The sequence below is a fragment of the Anguilla anguilla genome, chromosome 18, assembly GCF_013347855.1.
Source record: "Anguilla anguilla isolate fAngAng1 chromosome 18, fAngAng1.pri, whole genome shotgun sequence".
Classification (NCBI taxonomy): Eukaryota; Metazoa; Chordata; class Actinopteri; order Anguilliformes; family Anguillidae; genus Anguilla; species Anguilla anguilla.
Window position 1 is genome coordinate 14,459,532 of NC_049218.1, and position 19,903 is coordinate 14,479,434.

The following is a 19,903-nucleotide window of genomic DNA, read 5'->3' on the forward strand; positions in this document are numbered from 1 at the left end:
ACACACTCTCACACTCTCACACTCTCACCTTAATCTAAAAGGATGAGAATCAAATCTTAGGTGAGATCCCATACTTAAGCGTGGATGTGATGTGACAGATTATCAAGGATAGAGAGATGCTTGTATTCCCTATTAAAACACTTGCAGGGCTGATTTGATAATTGAAATAAATGTCAGGCTGTTCCAGGGCCTGTGCTCATGCACACTGCGCTCCTGCAGGCTGAGCTGTGGGACTCACGGGAGATCCTGAGGGTGAAGTTGAAGGTGACGTCGTTGTCCTCACTGCTGCTCTCTATCTGCTGCTGCTCCTCCAGCAGGGCCATGCCTATCAGGTGCAGCACCTGAGCGCAGAGAGGCAGTTCAGTTACAACAAGCACACAAGTACATGTATACACACAGACATCCAATCAGACACAAACGCATGCATATACACACACACGCACTCCTTCTGTCTCTCACGCACACGCGCGCACACATACTCTCCCTCTCTCTCTCTCTCTCACACACACACACAAACGCATAAACTTTCACATATACACACAGACATTCCAATTAGCGCGCGCACACACACACACACACACACAAATGCATACATATACATACACACAGACATTCCACTTACCACACGCATACGCATACATACTGTATATAGACATTCCAGTTACAACACACACACAAACGCATATATTTACACATATATACACACAGACATACCAATTAACACTAGAGACTGACATGTACACACAGGCACAAACACACTACACTGGGCTGGGCAGATGCCTACTCCATGCATCACACAAAGTGCATGTTCAAGAATGACTGACAGGCGATGACACTGTGAGGGGGTGAGAGGGGGATGCCTTATTGTACTTATATATGATCAAAATTGATATTAATTATTGTTATAGTTTATAATTATTATTTATTACACACAATTTTAGATTTAAATAAACAATATAAGAACACCAGGAACAGTGTTCTCCTTTCTCAAAGTCTGCCGATATACAATTCAATGCGCCAGTCCTTCGTCAGCAAAAGCCCGAGCATACAAAAAACAAAAATGAGGTATAGACCCAGTAATAACTCCGGGTAAATTCTACATAAAAACATTTTGAAATTATTTGACAATTAACGAGGAAAGTCTGAGCAGAGTTGTGCATTCGTCTCCAGTGTTCTCTAAGATAGACTGTACAACTAAAACATTCAGAAGTGCATTCAGATTGGTAAGTAAAAAGTTAAATGTTGGCAGAGTATTTCAGACTTTTTTTTATGTTAGCTTTGAGTTCATTGTGAATTGCAAACATAAGTGAACAATTTGAAAGCAGCACATGTAGAAAATGAATATCAGATGTGGAAATGCGTTTGGCAGATTGCCTGAGATGAACGTTACCTCAGATGATGGTTGGCTTAGAGACTTCTGTTCATTCACTGCTCAAAGATGCAGACTCCGGAAAAATTTCATTTGAGGTAAATCATTAGCTAATGAAAATAATTACGATTCTAAAACAAATTTAGGCCGGACAGAAGTAATGTGTCCTGTACTGTTAGTCAGTACATTATTACTGGGCATTTTTTGCCAAATGCAGAGCAACCAATTCCAGCTCCGGCAGACCACAGTGCAAAAAAAAGGCTGCTATTCTTTTTTTCAAATGCAGATAAAAGAGATGTAGGCTACAGAACAGAACTAAAGTAATTTAACGCTGAAGCTACACTGAAAACGAGTAGGTACAGATATAAATGCAGGCTAAAACCACAGTTTTCTTGTATCCAGTTTAGAAACCTACGGCTTGCATCACAATCTCTCAAACCATAGCCGATCACAGTCACGCATCGTTGACAGGCTGATGCATCGCCCATCGGTCCAATCTGAACATTACACCCACATAATCACACAAACACACACACACATACACACAAACACACATACATACACATACACACAAACACATACATATATACATACACACAAACATATCCTCATGAATACACACATGCTCAAGCATGCACATGCACACACACACAGACACACACACACACACACACACATATATACACATACACACAAACACATCCTCAAAAATACACACATGCTCAAGCATGCACACACACATACACACATCCTCATAAACACACGCACGCACGCACGCACACACACCCTTCCCTCCCCCTCTCACTCACCCTCTGCAGCATGGACTCAGACCAGTGCCCCCCGATGGGCTCCACGGCCCACTGCAGCACAAGTCCCAGCATGCCCAGCAGCACGTCACACTGCAGCAGGTTCACCAGGCTGGCGAACAGCGGGCAGAACGGGGGCAGCACGGGCGGGGGCAGAGCTGCAACAGACACACTGAGTGACTACTCTACACAGACACAGTTATACCTGAGACACCTGCACACACACTAAGTAACTACTCTACACAAACACAGGTACACCTGATACACCTACATACACCCAGAGTAACTACTCTACACAGACACAGATACACCTGATACACCTACACACACAGTGAGTAACTATTATACACTCATACAGGTACACCTGATACACATACACACACACTGAGTAACTATCCAACACAGACACGGTTACACCTGATACAGCTGCACACACACTAAGTAACTACTCTACACAAACACAGGTACACCTGATACACCTACATACACCCAGAGTAACTACTCTACACAAACACAGGTACACCTGATACACCTACATACACCCAGAGTAACTACTCTACACAGACAGATACACCTGATACACCTACACACACAGTGAGTAACTATTATACACTCATACAGGTACACCTGATACACATACACACACACTGAGTAACTATCCAACACAGACACGGTTACACCTGATACAGCTGCACACACACACACTGAATACAGTGCCGTGAACACATTTAGAAAATTATCATTTAATTTATTAAATGAAAAACATTCAAAAACCCATATCACCCATGTGAAAAGGTGCCTGCTTAGTTACTCAATTAACCAATGAATCAAATGGAATTGATAATTAGATTCAGCTGATTGAACACAGTCAGGCTTTATGGCAGGTACATACACTAGAAAATAAACACCTTCTCAACACATCCATCCACTACACCCACACAACAAACCTCTATGGCCAACACACCACGATAACATCCCAAAAACCCATCTTACGCTCCACACGGTTAACCTCTTCTGGCCTTGCCATTGGATCTGGCCGAGCACAACCTCTGCAGGCATTCATACACACGCTTACTCTCCTGCTTTCCCCTCTGAGCGTGTCAGGTGCTAATGCGTACCTGAGTCCTCTCCATTCTGTCTCTTCATCTTCCTCTGGGCCTCCTCTGCCTGTGCGACACACACAAGCCCGGTTTATATCAATCAATAACTCCTCCAATCAAACACAACAGACAAATGAAATTTCATTTGTATCATGTATGTATTTTGTTTATTTGTTAGGATCCCCATTAGCTGTGCCCTAAAGCACAGCTAGTCTTCCCAGGGTCCATATGAAATGTATTTTAACATGAGCATAACACATAAAAACATGTAAACACTAAGAAAGGCCACAATACTCACTTAAACATCCCTCTACCCCTCCTTTTACAGTCATTATCAAACAATGATACTCTCTGAATGCCTCAAATGGTTTGTGTAAAAAAGAGGACGGGAGGCTCTGTAATTGACACCCTTGATTGGTTAAAAAGAAGCGGAGGGTGGGGATTCACACCTTTGATTGGTCGGCGCGGGAGTAGTGGTAGAAGTAGAGGTTGAACTGCTTGGCGCACTCGGGCCTCAGCTCGTACAGACCCCTGCCCGTCACCCCCGGCTTCCTGTGACACAGACACCGGAAGGTTACTGCCGTCGCCCGGGGCAACAAGAAGGAAAAGCAGACTCAGACACGCGGAGAGGGAGGGGAAACTTACTTGAAGGAGGCGACAGAGTCAATCACCCTCTCCATCCCCGTCTCCTTGTTCTCCTGAAGAGAAAGCCAGACAGTCGTGTCCAAACAGGCACCAACAGGAATTTGATTTTTCATAACCGTTCATTCTGCTGTTCTGCAGCTCGCTACCAAGTGGTAGACAAGTCACACAGAAGGACACTATTCATTTATAACAGGTTAAACAGTCTTCTATAACATGAATATTTTTACATGGCAAACACTGCTAAAGTGTAATGGGAAACAGAGACTCTCATTTGTAAAGTTTCAGTATATTAAAATATAAAAAAAATAGTATAATTTTGGTATTTTCCATTTATAAATCTTGACTAGGTTAAAAGGGTCTTTGATTCCCTGTGTCTCCATGACGACACTAGAGACCACAGTGTAAGGCAGACAGGTGGGAGACGGGCAGGTCACTCACGTTCTCAGGCAGAGCTTTGACCAGCTCGCTGTGAGCCATGGGCCTGATGCACAGCTGGTGAATAATCTCCCGCTTGATCTCCTCAGTCCCCTGCACCTGGCCAATCCCAGGGGAGAAGCGCTCTCCTGAAAAACACACAGGCGTCATGCCATCTGTAGGTAAGCACGCATACACACGCATCACGCCATCTGTGTGCACGCACGCATACACACACACACATGCAATACTTCACCTGTACAGTGCACGCACACACACACACGCAGTACTTCCCCAGTACAGTGTGCACGTATGCGTGCATGCGCGCGCACACACGCACACACACAACATCTGTATGGCACAGAAAAACAAACTTACCCACAACCATCATGACCAGGTGCAGCATCTCCTCTATCAGTGTGTTATTCTGCTGGAGCAAATCCTGAGGGAGGATAATTCAGTCAGACACACAAACACAAGCTAAACTCTACTCCAAATCGACAGCCTTCAATCTCCCATATTCCAAACTAATGGGGACACCTACACACACACAGAGCATGCACACAGCTGAGCAGCCAGCAGAGGGCGCTTTGGGGCAGCACCTTATTGGAGTTCTCTCTGTTGTATCTCTTCTTGCAGTCGATCGAGCTGAAGATGTGGTAGAGCTCGAATCGGCTGAGTACGATCATCAGGAAGTGGTTGGGGTCCATCATGGACGCTCCGGCCTGGAGGACACAGACAGTAGTTGGTTGAACTGGGTTTGCCTTCATGTGATTATTACACAACCCTGCTGGAGCACCCCACTCACCTGCAGCATGATCAGGTCTTTATCGAACATCTCCACCCTGCACTTCACATTGTGGTAGTAGTAAATCTGTAACAAAGGGCACAGGTGATACCAGCCTTTAGAGGACAGTCAGAAATGGTCAGGACATCCTGCTATCCACCAGACATGGGCACGTACAATGTCTTTGCAGTACTAAAGAAACAAATACACAGTGCATGGCTATCACGGCTCACCTGATTGACCAATGAAAAGCCATTTCTCCTCCACATCCCAGCATGCACCTGGGCACAGAGGACCAGGCAGCGCAGAGGGTGCTCTATCAACATGGGGGGGCTCAGCTCACTCTGTGGAGAGGAGGAGAGGGTCTCACTGTGACATTCTGACAAACCGAAAGAAACACCACGATACACGGGGGGGGGGAGACAGGGAGGGCAAGGGGCGGAGACAAGGAGGGCAAGGGGAGGAGCCATGGAGAGCAGGAGGAAGAGACAAATGGAAGGGGGAGGAGACAGAGGTGCAGAGGTGTTCTCACCAGGGGCAGCTGTTCGGGGAATCTGTAGGCAACCTCGGTTTTACTGAGGAGAACGTGCAAACCTGAGGAGACAAACAAACGTCACTCTTTCCAGTGCAGTGACCACACCCGAACACTCACCAGGTCAGAATCATAAAAGCAGTGCCTGCCACAAACCGAAACAGCTCTACTCAATGTAAAAGGCAGGGGTCATGAACATGGGCCCAGGAATATGTAGGCCCAGGTTACAGGCTGTGAGATCACTCATTCACCAGATCGACATCAGAACACGGGGCTCAGAGCGGAGCTGGGCTTCAGCCAGAAGCTTCCGGAATACGCGTCACCACAGTGAAGAGCAGTAACGAACAGCAGCTACCTGCGAGCAGGCGGGACACGGGCAGGTGGATGCTGACTTTCTCCTGGGACACGCAGTAGCGGATGGTGTCCACCGAGTGTCCGCACATGCTCAGTGTGATGGGCTGCTCTCCGTCGGTGAAGCCGCTGTGGCAGTGCGTCAGCGCGGTCAGGCACTTCTTGTAGGCCTCCACCAGCACCTTCTCCTGAGAACACGCAGAGCGAAAACAGTCAGGGACTCAGACCTATAACTGACCCGTTACTGACCTGAGTACAGGAAAGTGGCTGGTTTTTAGGGGGGGGGTGTACTTGAATGGGGTGTTTTTTGTGTGTGCGTACGTGTGTGCAAAGTGCGCAGATGTGTTAAAGTGTGTATGTATGAATGAATGTGCGTGTAAATGTGTTAGTGTGTATCTGTGTGAGTGAATGTAGGCAAGTTAGTGTGTATCTGTGTGAGTGAATGTGTGCGAGTTAGCATGTATCTGTGTGAGTGAATGTGTATGTTAGCATGTGTTAGTGTGCGTGTGACTCACGTCTGTTGCACACCACTCCTGCATCATGGAGATGATGTGCGTGAGCTTCATCTGTAGGGTGAAGGCCGCCTCCCACTCCGGCTCCATCTCGATGTGCTGTCCCACCTGCCGCACCACCGGGTCCATACCCTGGGAGACACAACCAGAACCAGAACCGGAACCGCGTCAGCCTCTGTATAAGTACACTAACCTCCCCAATATATAAAAACACACTACCCTGCCTTAGGGTCAATCACAGTTCAATTAAATTAATAAATCTGTCAATTTATTTTCTAAAACAAATCTCTAAAATTCCTTTTCAGTTCATCTCAATCCCAAACTCAGCAAATTCAGCAAATGCAAATTTCAATTCAGTGTTCCTCCCACCAAAAATTCCTTCAATTCTTTCCTTAAATCAACTCAAATTGTAGTATGAATTCACCAGATGAGGTGAATTCACACTAATCCTCGAACACAGCAGTCCTCTCCCTGTATTCCTCAGTGGCTCACCTGCATGCACTTCAGCAGCTCCAGGAAGGAGTCCAACCCTTCCAGAAACTTCTCCCTGAGTTTATCAGTCCATTCTGACGGCCGACTGATGAGAACATACCTGTGCACACACACGGAGATTCTGTGTTTAAAGGCACAGACCTCACACAGACAAACAGACACACACACACACACACACAAGCTTGCATGCACAGGTGCACACACAGTTTTCCATTTAAGCTTGTACAAATAGACACAGCTGCTCTGCTCAATTCTGGACTCACATTCAAAACTCTTCAAACCTACAGACACACATACTCACACCCAACACGTTTTAAACAAATATCATATTTGTGGGGAAACACTTAACTTCCTACAATGTACACCTAACAATACTATTTAAAGATAGCGCCTCAGCTTGGTTCCTCAGGCACCAACTTGTCCACAAATGAGTAACTCTTTATTCGGCCATCCAATCATCGTCCATTATAGCTGCCTTAAAAAATCCAGCCCTCTCCACCTTAGCCGATATGTGTCAGCATTCTGGCACAAAATGGCTGCCACGCAGGTGAGGGTTGAGGAAAGCGATACACCCAAGCAGCCCTTTGAGACCCCTGAAAGGCGCAATGCTACACGAATGCCTGGTGTTCACGCGTGAAACAGGCCGCTGGGCGAGGGACGGACACCGCAGCCGAACAGCTCCCGCAGGCGCTCTTACTTGAGGTCCCCGATGAGGCTCTGCACGCGGCGGAACTTGAAGGCCTGCTGCGCGGTGTAGCGCTCAAACTGGAAGCGGCCCTGCAGGTCGCGGTGGCGCAGGTGGTCCACGAAGGTGCGGATGATGGTGGTCATCAGGTTCTCCTCCACGATCAGCATGCGAGCCTGGCGGGTGGGGCGAGGGGTCAAGGGTCAGAGTTCAGCCTCTCGTGGGGAGTTAAGAATTCACCCTCCCACAGGGGTCAGAGTTCACTCTGTCACAGGGATCGGGGGTCACCCTCTCACTGCAATCAAGCGGGAGGGACTCTCAGAGGCAATCAAGTCTCATTAGAAAGCTCCAAACCCGGGTGCTGAAAAACATCACTAAAGGTTGAATCAAATCAGAGGAGCACACAGGAGCCATGCCAGCTATTCAGGTTAAACGGCTGAGGAAGCTGGTCACAAAAGAGAGAAACAGGTCAGTGTGTGGACTACAGCCGTTCCCTGGGTATCTCCACAGCGCGGGGTGAGGAGAATGGTATGTTATGTCATGCCTGGGACTTCAGCCAAGCACTCCAGCTCTTCGTTAGCTTCCGCCTTCTCAACGTTTCCTCACAGACAAACAGAGGATACCGTTAGCTACTGCGTCAGTTCACACCCAGAGACGCGTCGGTCTGGCGGGAAGGGCGGCGTCCTCCCCGGCTCCCGCTCGCAGGCTCTCACGCGCGCGCGCGTACTCACCAGGGAAGGCACGGTGAACATTTGCACCGACAGGTCCGTGATGGAGTACTCCCTGTCGTGGTCGTCTTTCACATAGTCGCTCTGCAAGCGCTCATAATTCTAATGGGGGAAGCAGAGGAAGAGGACAGAGAGTGTGTATGCGTGTGTGGGGTGACTGAGTACTCACCACTGTGGGGACCGTGAAGATCTGGACAGACAGAGAGGTCACTGACACTACACGCTCGTGATCATCCTCCATAAAATCTGTCTGAAGGCGCCGGTAATTCTAAACAACAAGGACGACATTCGTCTCCAGGTCAAAGGCCGGCTGCCGCCCACCCAGCGTCCTTCTCTCAGCCAACCTCTGACCCTTGACCTCACCCGCTCCCCATCCCCCCTCGCCACCCCTCCCCAAAGCCTCAGGGGCTGCCGTGAGCGGCCACGCCCTCCGGAAAAGGAAAGCGAGCCGTACGGGCGATTTCAGGTCAGCTGATCAGATGGCGGTGAGTCTGGGGTTTTGCACAGCAGTCAGACTGCAGCACATCAGACAAACAGGGGGGCGTAAGCCAGGGATATGGGGGCACAGCAGGGACCAGGCCGCGCACTACCCCCCCTCCAACCCCGCCCCGCACCTTTCATAGCAAAACAAGCGGCCATCGAGGCTTAGCATGCAGCCAAGTCACCGCACGCTAACAAATGTAATTCATTTTCCCCTTTAAAAAGGATAAATCTCACAATTTTACTGTCTCAATACTACGCTGCTACTCTCAACAGTTAAGCTCTAATCAATAAAGATTGGGCCTATTCAATGATTTTTTAGCATGCTAATGGTGTCTTTCACACAGTACCTCCGCACACACATGAAAGAGCAGGAGGGGACTCACTTTTGCAAACTGGATGGCGAAAAGCTTCTTGTACTTGGGGTCCATGAGGAGGCTGCTCATGAACAGCTGGTGGTAGACGTTCCGCGCGGCTGGGGAAACACAGCACACAGCGTGTCACTTCCTGTCCGACTGCGCTACAGAGGCCGCTTTCCTACCTTCCGCGTGTCGGAGGCCCGCACTCTCACCTTTCCACATCTTAGAGTCGCACAGCATGAGGGTGTCGACCAGCGAAGAGTACTCGCCTTCCGGGCCTTTCTGAAGGCCCACCTGACAGAGTATCCTCCTCAGTGCATCTGGTGGAGAGAGAGAGACACACATGCATGCGCACACGCATACACACACGCAACTGGACTGTCAGTTGGGATATATGCAGGCGCATATTCACAGACTCACTCACATACACACTAAGTAAAAGATAATAGCTCTGTGCTATGTGTTTCTTACAGTATTTGCAGAGTAATTCAGAGTTTTATTAATAGAACACAGAGATGAGAGCTGATTAGGAGGGGCAGGAAGTGGCAGGGTAAACAGGAAGTGAGCAGCAGAGGAGCTGACCTGAGTAGCTGATGATGTGGCCCAGCCAGACGAGAGCTTTGAGCGCGAAGCACTGGTGAGCCACCACTGAGGAGTGCATCACCTGCACACGCAGGGGCTTGGACTGCCGACTGGTGTTCCTCTGCGCTCACACACATGCGCGCATACACAAACACATACACACACAAGAACAACCGCACAAACACACACATACACGCACAAGCACAACCACATACACACACACATGCGCAAGCACAACCACACATACACACACACGCACAACCACATACACACACACACATGCGCAAGCACAACCACATACACACACACAAACACATACACACGTGCAAGCACAACCACATACACACACACGTGTAAGCACAACCACATACACACAAACACATACATGGGCAAGCACAACCACAAACGCACACGCACAAGCACAAAAGCATGCACAGACAGACAGACAGACAGACAAACACACACACACACACACACACACACACTGTTAGCAAACTGATCATAAAGGGCCATCAAGGTGGCAGAATACACATTAGTCTTTCGCCCATCCCTTGAATAGCTAAATTCAAATTATTCAATGAAGTAAGTATAGCTCAGACTTGACGGTGGTGAAGTAGAAAATGTGTAGAATAATTGTTACTCTGTATAAAAGCATAATAAACCTGTGAAAGTGGATGGATAAGTTCAATAAAGCTAAAATTACCATTTTCTTGAACTTTTCAATCTTGAGCGGATGACCGGAAAAACTAAATCTACAACTATAACCGCGATCGCTCATTCAATAGTGTTATAGGATTATAGGGTATCTGACATCAAAATTAGCCCATTTGTTTTTAAAGCACACTCACCACAATAACTGACTTGGCTTGCTCACAGAACTGAAAGTCCCCGTAACGCACCGATTTCCGCCCCTGGAAGAACACACACACGCGCGCGCATACACACACACACACACACACACACACACACACACACAAGCACACACACACACAAGCATATTAGCAAAAGCAATGATAATTCTGCATACCTTCACAACTCTGTGCTTTGATGGAGGATTATGTGTGCTCATGCACTGTTCACACACTTGACACGGACATTGAGAAGTAGCTATGAGGCAGGTATATTTGTCATGGTTCTAAAAGAAATCTAGCGTGGAAGTAAATTTAAAGTGTGGAGCAGCTCTGTGACAAGCCATTTACAGCTGTAAAATCTGACATTCATGGATGCACGTTCACTATACCCAGAAGCCAGGGACTGAGACTTAACGATTTATGTACAGTACACACCGTGGTATGACTACAGCAGCAGAATTCACTGCATTTCAACTATATAGATGCTTGAGCCTGGATATGCAACGATATGGCCGCCTGTGTATACGCACACACACACGCGCGCGCACACAGTGACTCACATCTCTGTCCACTGTGGTGGCGAAGCTGACAGCCTCTTTCTGGGTGCAGCTGACGGCTTTCTGCAGGGTGTAGATGACCTGTTCGTAGGTGTGCACCTCGTCGTTAAACAGCATGCAGTAGTACGTGTCCCCTCGCTCCCTGAAAGCAAGACAATCGACAGAATCAGTCAACATCACAGGAGAGTACCACACTCCTGGGCTTCTTACCAAACATAAGCAATGCCGAAAAAAATGGCTTTTCAGGCACTTTATTGGACCCTTAGTATAACTAGCATGCCAATACCCGCCTGGGAAATAACTTATAATAAGACCGAACTATTCATTGATGGCGTGTGACAAATTGACATTTTCAGTGATAAAGTGATCAGCTGCACTGGGCCAAACTCCACAGCTTCCGCAAAAAGGGATGAATACGGCTGCTAGCGTACATGCTAATGCACGCTAACGCAAAGGACAGCCGTCGTAGCCCAGAACGCTAGGGTACGCGCAACCTTTCTCTGGATTACGGAGGGCGCAGATGAAGTCGGCAGCGTGTACGTACGGCGGCTCCAGGCCTGGCGGCAGCTCGTCCTCCTTCTCCCAGGTGAGCATGTCGACGGCGTACTTCAGCACGATGGAGAACACGTTGTAGGTGCGCGCGATCATGTCAGCGGACAGGTGAGCCAGAGGGTCCTGCAACACAAACACCCGGGTGAGTCTCCGGGAGCTACATCGTCCAGTCGCCTAGGTGATTGGCCCTAACCCAATCGCAACGTTTCCAGTCAATCAGCCAATCACTGCATTGGCTCAAGGTACATTACACTAAGCCCCGTTATAATACAAAGGCCCCTTTTGCTCTCACCCTGCCTGAAATTTGCTGTAACATCATAAATTGTGCAGAACGTTCTGAATGCCAGCGCAGTATAAATGACAACTCCTCCAATTCAATTAGGAAAGGTCTGACGTGGCTGTTAATAAATGTAATGCATACTTCTGCATTATGCTATTGCTATTCTGTGCTGTTTAGCCTCAGGCTTTATTGCGTTACTTAAAGTGTTGCTGTACTTTGTCCCTGCGGGTTTTCTCCTGCAACCCTATAAAGGACATGAACTTCCTGTATCCTGACGTGACTCTCTGTAAGGCTGTCCTTCTATAACCTGCATCCTGCAAGTCCTGTTTGCCAAGTGAATAATAATGCCATCCCTAAAAATACCGCTACTAATAATGACGCAGTCCCTAAAAACGTCAGCCAATCAGACTGTGTCAACCAACCTCCAATCGGGCAGAGGGGTATTTGGGGTCTTTTGCCACTATGGTTGTCATTACTAAGACATAGGAAAATGTTAGTTACAACTGAAACAGTCCTAAGCCTTCCCCTGAGCTATATTTCATCCTATTATCCAGTACTACGGCTTTTATTTACTCTGTCCTAACGCAGTTGGACTGCGTATCATAAGTTGCTCTGGATAAGGGTGTACCATAGGCGATGGAAAGCAGATGTAATTGGTTCACTAGCTGTGCGTGGTGTGATGGTCTGAGGGGTAAGACCCAGGTACGGGGTTCTGCTGAGCTGAGAGCGGCCCCTGGCTCACCTCCTGCGAGGCGTCGCTGATGTTGGGCTCGTGTTTCTGACAGTAAGGGCCCTTCTTCCAGGCCTCTGTATCTCCACAGTCACAGAAGCCCCCTCCCCCAGAGGTCGTCATCTGCACAACAGACAAAGGATTCTGGAATATTCCCCCCGCAGTCTCGAGTGCACATGTATACACACACACACACACACACACACAGACACACACACGCACGCATGAACGCACACACGCGCACACACACACGCACAACGCATGCACACGTACACACACACACACACGCGCACACACACAGACACACACGCGCACGCATGAACGTACACAAGCACACACACACGCACACACACACGCACAACGCATGCACACCTACACACACACGTCCACGCACACAAACACGCACAACGGACGCACACGTACACACACACAGAAAATGACATCCCCAACACAGACAACGAGAAACAAAATAGTTTACTCTAAATACAGAACACACAGGAAAGTAGATTCACAGGATGTATTAAAACGATTTACCAGACACAGAAAAGAAACAAAGGCAAATTTCAGAAAAGGGCAGAAAATGTGGCCACATAAACATCAAAAATAAATGTATAGAGTAGCGTGTGCTAACTGAAACACATAACGTACGTTTCTGGACCTTTTCAGACGCTGCTTAAATCATAATTATATCTAGCACAGCCATTTGTTCTGAGCATCTGTTCTGAGTAAAGGGATGCTGTTTTGTTCAAAGCAGAGAACTGAAGCAGTGACAGTATGAAAGAAACGGCAGGTGCGTCTGTAAGGTCCCACAGTATAACTGCGATCCTGAGAATGAAGGACTGGCCCTCCTGGACGCAGCGCAGGATTGGCTGATTAGCCTGATCCAGCAGGGATTCTACAGAGCAGCTGAGCTCCCGTACACTACAGATCAGCAGCACTCAGACACAAGTGGGCCTGGACGCCTGCGTGTTCCCAGCACTCAGACTGCTGAGCGGGGGCGGGGGCAGGCCTGCGGCTGGAGAAAGCGCTTGTTCCTGGCTCCTCATACTTTGAGTGGTCGGACTGAGCACGCTCAGTACTGAGAGACAAGCTAAGGCCGCACTCGCCATTCTCTACAAACGGGATGTGTGTGTGTGTGTGTGTGTGTGCGTGCATGTGTACAAGTGTGTGTGCGTGCATGCGTGTGTGCACGTGCGTGCGTGTGTGTACATGTGTGTACGAGTGTGTGTGTGCGTGCGTGTACGAGTGTATGTACGTGCGTGTGTGTACATGTGTGTACGAGTTTGAGTGTGCGTGCGTGTATGCACGTGCGTGTGTGTACGTGTGTACGAGTGTGTGTGTGCGTGCGTGTCGGGGTTCCTACCCTGTAGCGGTGCTCTTTATGTACACTTCCCAAGAAACACTGCATACAGAGCACACAGGTTGGATCAGCTGCACATTCCCTGGAGGTGAAAGAGAAAGAATAACAGACTGAAAAATGGAGGGAGGGTGAGCACACAATGTACAGTCAGTACAGTACAGTGAGAGAAGCATGGAGAAATGTTCACTGCAGAGCGGTCAACCACAATGGGAACAGCCACCCCCGTTGTCATGGCAGCACTGCAGCGTGGTTCTAAGCTCTGCATCACCATGGCATTGACCTCTGAAGGCCAAGGGACAGATCTGCTCCTCCTGACCCCGTTCACCTAATCCCCAGACACCAACTGTGCGGCTGAGTCTCACTGGGTCAGCGCAGTAGAGCTTGTCTTGTGTTCTGGCTAAAGAAGATTACCAAGTCATCTGCAGCTTTGACCTAGAAGACTGAACGTTAGATCTAGGCAGTCAAATACCATGTATGCAAATGCTTTCATGCGCATTTTCATAGAAAGAAATGAAGCGCCAACAGGCTCGTCTCAACATGCGTCATACCGTCCTATGCCTCACATCATCACAAACACTGAACCACGAGGAACATGGCAACACAGGCCAGGACTGAACAGTAAATGCAAATCTCACTTTCTTGCTTCATGTACGCAGCAGTGACTGTTGACTCAATGCCTATATCCATGCGACACCCATAGGTATGACATTGTAGGTTTGTGGGGGACACGTGCATGGGTGTGTGTACGGGAGTACAAAGGGTGGGTGTGGGCATGTGGGGACAGTGTGCGTGGCCCGTGTGTGCGTGAGCGCACGTGTGTGTGGGAACAGTGTGTGCACAGGGGCAGGTGGGGGCATGTGGGGACAATGTGTGCAGCCTGTGTGTGTGTGTGTGTGTACGTGAGTGCGTGCACAAAAGAAGCTCCTCATACCTGCAGGAGTAGGTGGGCTCTCCCACCTTGAAGACATGGCCGCACAGCTGGGAGGGCTGGTTGCTCTGCTCCAACTTGGCCAGGCCGGTGGACGGATCCTCCCCACACAGGTACCACTCCAGCGGGGCCTGCAGGAGCAGCTGGGCCAGGAGCTCCTCGCTCTGAGGGTTCAGGTTGGGCCCCAGGCAGTAGATTTTGGGCACATAACAGGCCAGATGCTGGTAGACCTCCTTAGGGAGGTCGGTCACTTGGAGCCATTTCTATAAGCAGAGGAGACATGACAGCAGTTACCTTTCTGTTGTCCAGGTTACAAAGTTCACCCGCAATAATTATTTATGACATCTTCAAGCATTCATTTTTGGTTCACTAGCCCTAATTACACAACAACTAACAAAATACCCTGAAACCCGCCTGCTACTTGTATTGCTTTAAGTAGCAGACAGGTCTGAAGGTACTTAGATGACTGTGCACAAGCCCTGCTCCTTGGCTCTAGATAAAAGCATCTGCTAAGTTCCTCAATGTAATGTAAATGATAGCCAAACTCTTGCATTGCATCTGCGTATGCTTAATGGACCAAATGGGCTTGGTTAGTGAGCCCCTTGATGGATTCCTACCTTGGCAGGGTAAATAAAATGACATCAGCCCGCAATATGACAAATCCCAGCCAAGGGAGGGGAGGGGAGTCGTGGAGAAAGGATAATATTACACAGTGGCAGCAGTGCAAAAAACACCATGAGTAAAAACAGAATGAGACTGAATTTTCATTTGAATTTCCGTTCCCTTTACCACTAAAGGCATGTTACCGCCACCTTAACCACTAGTGTGAACTGCTTATGAACTAAGTAAACAAGAAAAGCAATGGATGCATGACTGCAAACAAAAACTTTCAGCATCTCCAAACAGCAAAACCACACAACAGCAATACTGCGTGTGGCACGGGATAAGGGTCTATCAATGCAGAATTAAAGCCGCAAGTCAAACAGTGCTTTCACATTATTATAGTCTCCTGATATTAAAAGAATAATTCCCTTTGTATATGCAACCTTGAACGTTTGTGATGTAATGATTTTCTGACTGTGCCTAAAAGAGACCACAGGCTGAAGTCATAATTTCTGGCTTCTGCTTTCGTGTTATTCTAAAGCCAGCAGGCACGGTGCACACCCTGCCTAACATTCCACACACTAGCAGTGACATTCCAGACGCCCTGCATGCTCACAGGACCCGGTGTTCCAGGCACTATGCAAATGCTCACCGATATCTGCATACCTGCCAGTCCTAATCAGGATTCCTGAGGAATACCTGAAATATCAGTACACCTGATGGAATCTTCTTCAGAAATATAAAAAACCAAATAACCAAAAAACAAAAAAGGCAGCAATAAGGAAATCCTGGGGCTGATATTGCTAATAACATATATATTGATAACAAAGTATTATAAGTAAGATATTTGTCTGCTAGCATCACTGTGGCACTGACACAAATCAATCAGGCTAACCTAGCAGCAGAAAGACTTGCCAAGTACACCTTTTTGGATTGTGCCTTAACAGTAGGCCAGAAGCGTCCAAGATTGAGGGTTCAATCATTTCTTCCATACACTGCACTTCTGAATTTCCAAAGTAAGAAAGGAGCAGTTGACACAGACAGCCGTTCCAGGACCGATAATCACCTGTACAATTTGGACTTCAACTATTTCAGTTTATTACCTCAATTGTAACCTGCTCAAACCATTTTATTTACTACGACAGATCCCTTATTACATTTCTGTTACATCCATTCTACCACTACTTTACACCAGGCTGGGCAGTGGAGGATGGGCACCCCCTCTATAGCTGGGTTCCTCCCAGATTTCTTCCCATCAGGTAGTTTTTTCTCACCAGCGTTTGAGGGTTTTTCTCCTGACCGGGAGTTTTTTTTTTTTTTTTTTTACCTCATGGGCTTACTATTTGGGGGCTCAGGCATGGTTTTTGCTCTTTTACTGCTACTCTGTAAAGCATCTTTGTGACAGTTTTCTGTAAAAAGCTTTACAAAAATAAAATTGAGGGGATTGATTTGATTGGACTTGTCATTATTGCATGTGTAAATGTGAAGCAGTCCGGTGGAAGTTAATGACAAGCTCCCGCCTATGCACGCGCTCAGCCAACCTCAGCATGCAGCATGCACGCCTGGTTTCAGGGGGTGTCCAGTTTCTGCAGTATTTAAGGCTGCCCAAACAGGGATGGGGGGGATCCAACCACACCCCCCTAAACATGAGGCCAGCCCAGCGCCCCCCACCTCCCCCAACCCCCCCCTCCCCACCCTGGCCCCCTTCCTCACCCTGCTACCTTATACTGGCACAGGTGTAACACACAACAGCAAACAAAGGGCCAAACACAGCGGGACAATAGCTCACCATGTGGCACATGCAGCTGTATTAGCATGAGTCCCACCATTAAAACAATTCCAGTCCACCGATTCGTCTTCACCCACAGCCCCCGGGAAACACTAGCTATCGGTTTCCTTAATAAGTGACCTTCATGAACAGCGCTTGGCTAATTACCCACACCAACACGCTGTTTGTAGACTGTTATACACGTAGCCTGCAAGCTGTCAAACAATCCCCTCCCCCCACCACCCTCTCCCCCCACATACAATGCGCAATGTTCAAGGAGCTCACCAAAGGAGCGCTATTCAGATACAGGCAATTTGAGTGCAAACAATGAAAAAGGTAGCCATGGTTCAACAAGCACCCACAGGGTTAGCACCTGTGCGGGGGGGGGGGGGGGGGGGGATGACCTTTGTCTTGTTAAATATGTGACAGCTTTTGTGTGATTTGCGTTATCAAATGTCATTCAGAAGCAAAGTGAAAGTCTGCTCGACTGTGTGAATAGATCTAAAATCAATATTGCCAAATAGGCCTGCTCTCTTTTTGTAAGACTAAGCCTACCCCACACACACAGAGTAGCATTTTCTCAAGAGTTCCAGCTAAAACTCCCATGGGCCACCTGCCACGCAGACCAGCTAGCTTACTGCCCCGACACATATTTTAAGACATGCTCTAGCCTAAGCACACTTTAGGAGCTGAAAGGAGGAATTCATTAAACTCTGGCCTCTACAGAGAGAGCGCAAGCCCACTGCTCAGCTCTACAAGCAAATGCACATGAGTATGAAGAAGTATGAAACAGATAGCGTTAACATTTACATGTATTAATCCAACAAATGTTCTGTGACTTGCAGAATGCCGCAGGCAAAAAAGCAAGATAAACACCCATGTAGATACAAAATTGTGCCATCTCTGTGACCCAGTAGAAATGAAGTATCACTGTATAAAGCAGTGGTTTGACAAACATATTTTCACAAAACAGGCGAGAAATTCATTTAAAACTAGAGCAGTCCTGAGCGACTCACATCTTATATCCTTCCATAATTAACAGGCAGAGGGACTTTTTATACACCGCAGTCAAGGGTTTTATCTTTGCATGGGTGCAAAGCTAGACTGACACAGTTGATCAAACCACAAAAATGCACGACCCAACATACCCATGCCCTCAAATAAAATGAGCATTGTAGCCAGCAAATTACACAAACTACAATGACCTAATAACCTGGATTTAATCGTGAACTTTGATGCTGGCCTCCATAATAAGCAGTTAATTACCTAAGACACTCGAGCTAACTTCATGCTGAGCCACTTTTGGACAAGTTAACGTTACTGTACCGTAGCTTGATAGCCTTAGTAACCGCAACTCACACACGATCCTCGATTTCGTTAAATAACAATCGACTACCGTAGTGTAGACGTAGTGTTGTTTATCCTTTTTTATTATGTACCAACATTTAGTTAATAATGCACCAACGCCCAAAATAACAGGCATTTATCAAGACATAATGTTATTAGAAATAAAATTCGGACTGTTTATAAGTCTACTGAAACGTAATTTTTCACACCTGGTCTTTACCATCCTTCAGGTATTGCGCTAATGTTGGCTAGCTAGCCATCAATATCATCTACAGAACTTGTCGGTGTTGACGAATTTCCAAAATAAATCAGACAGTACAGGAGCTTTCATTTTCCGTCGTTCACTTTTACGAATGTATTCCTATCACGAATAGGTAACATTAGGTGGGTTGCTAGTGGTCGTGTCGTCGTAGTAACACAGCATGCTAGCTAGATAGCTACATCATTGTTACGGCTTTGTTGATTTTGCCATTGGGGATTGTCAGCTAGCTATGACAACAACTGTTTAATTCCAGTGGTGCCAGTAGCATATCTGGCGAGCTAGCTAGTACAAATAAACAAGTACAGCCACGTAGATAGCCATCAGCTGAATAGTTAACGTTCATGTTTCCCACCTAGCTGTTGAATAACTAGTTAGTAGAGAACATCAACAGTTGACGTTCTGTCATCTCAGAAAAAGGTTAGATAATTTTCAGACTTCTATGAAATGAAAAGCATTGTAGTCCTTATTTTATCGCGGCCACCTAACGTCAGCTAGTGATATTTTTCGTTGGCTAGCTGCTACACAGCGAAAAGGGCCGCGAATACGAAAACAAGTCAAATTGAGAAAATTATGAATATTCATCGTGTTGCATAAGTTTGATATTTTCCTATTTCCTTGGTATCACACACCAGACCCCCGTATTATGAATATTAATACTGTCGCATTACCAAAGCGGTGTCCTTGGCAGAGAAATCCAGGAATTCGCTAGCGTTACACAGAGCGGACGGTACTTCGCGATCCGATTCGGCCGCCGCCATCTTCACTTACTCTAGCTAGCAGACTGGTGCAGGAAGCGGAAATCAGCCGTTCGCCGAACATCCGT

The 19,903-nt window shown here is 47.4% G+C and overlaps 1 protein-coding gene across 3 annotated transcripts in view; it reads right to left on the reverse strand.

Annotated features, from left to right (window-relative positions):
- Positions 1–19,898, reverse strand: part of ubr2 (ubiquitin protein ligase E3 component n-recognin 2) — a 30,887-nt gene extending 10,989 nt beyond the window's left edge. For all 3 annotated transcript variants that reach the window (XM_035399864.1, XM_035399865.1, XM_035399863.1), the window contains exons 1-26: positions 19,749–19,898; positions 15,104–15,363; positions 14,176–14,254; positions 12,825–12,935; positions 11,795–11,925; positions 11,254–11,392; positions 10,691–10,753; positions 9,843–9,963; positions 9,473–9,580; positions 9,288–9,376; positions 8,425–8,523; positions 7,706–7,869; positions 7,009–7,108; positions 6,520–6,648; positions 6,009–6,192; positions 5,654–5,715; positions 5,355–5,465; positions 5,143–5,208; positions 4,937–5,059; positions 4,713–4,776; positions 4,359–4,483; positions 3,921–3,973; positions 3,725–3,827; positions 3,294–3,342; positions 2,179–2,333; positions 239–341 (exon numbers count right to left, since the gene is read on the reverse strand). In XM_035399864.1, the coding sequence (XP_035255755.1) occupies positions 239–341; positions 2,179–2,333; positions 3,294–3,342; positions 3,725–3,827; positions 3,921–3,973; positions 4,359–4,483; positions 4,713–4,776; positions 4,937–5,059; positions 5,143–5,208; positions 5,355–5,465; positions 5,654–5,715; positions 6,009–6,192; positions 6,520–6,648; positions 7,009–7,108; positions 7,706–7,869; positions 8,425–8,523; positions 9,288–9,376; positions 9,473–9,580; positions 9,843–9,963; positions 10,691–10,753; positions 11,254–11,392; positions 11,795–11,925; positions 12,825–12,935; positions 14,176–14,254; positions 15,104–15,363; positions 19,749–19,838 (2,881 nt within the window). In that variant the 5' untranslated portion in view covers positions 19,839–19,898. The remainder of the gene's footprint in view (positions 1–238; positions 342–2,178; positions 2,334–3,293; positions 3,343–3,724; positions 3,828–3,920; positions 3,974–4,358; positions 4,484–4,712; positions 4,777–4,936; positions 5,060–5,142; positions 5,209–5,354; positions 5,466–5,653; positions 5,716–6,008; positions 6,193–6,519; positions 6,649–7,008; positions 7,109–7,705; positions 7,870–8,424; positions 8,524–9,287; positions 9,377–9,472; positions 9,581–9,842; positions 9,964–10,690; positions 10,754–11,253; positions 11,393–11,794; positions 11,926–12,824; positions 12,936–14,175; positions 14,255–15,103; positions 15,364–19,748) is intronic.
- Positions 19,899–19,903: the final 5 nt, after the last annotated feature.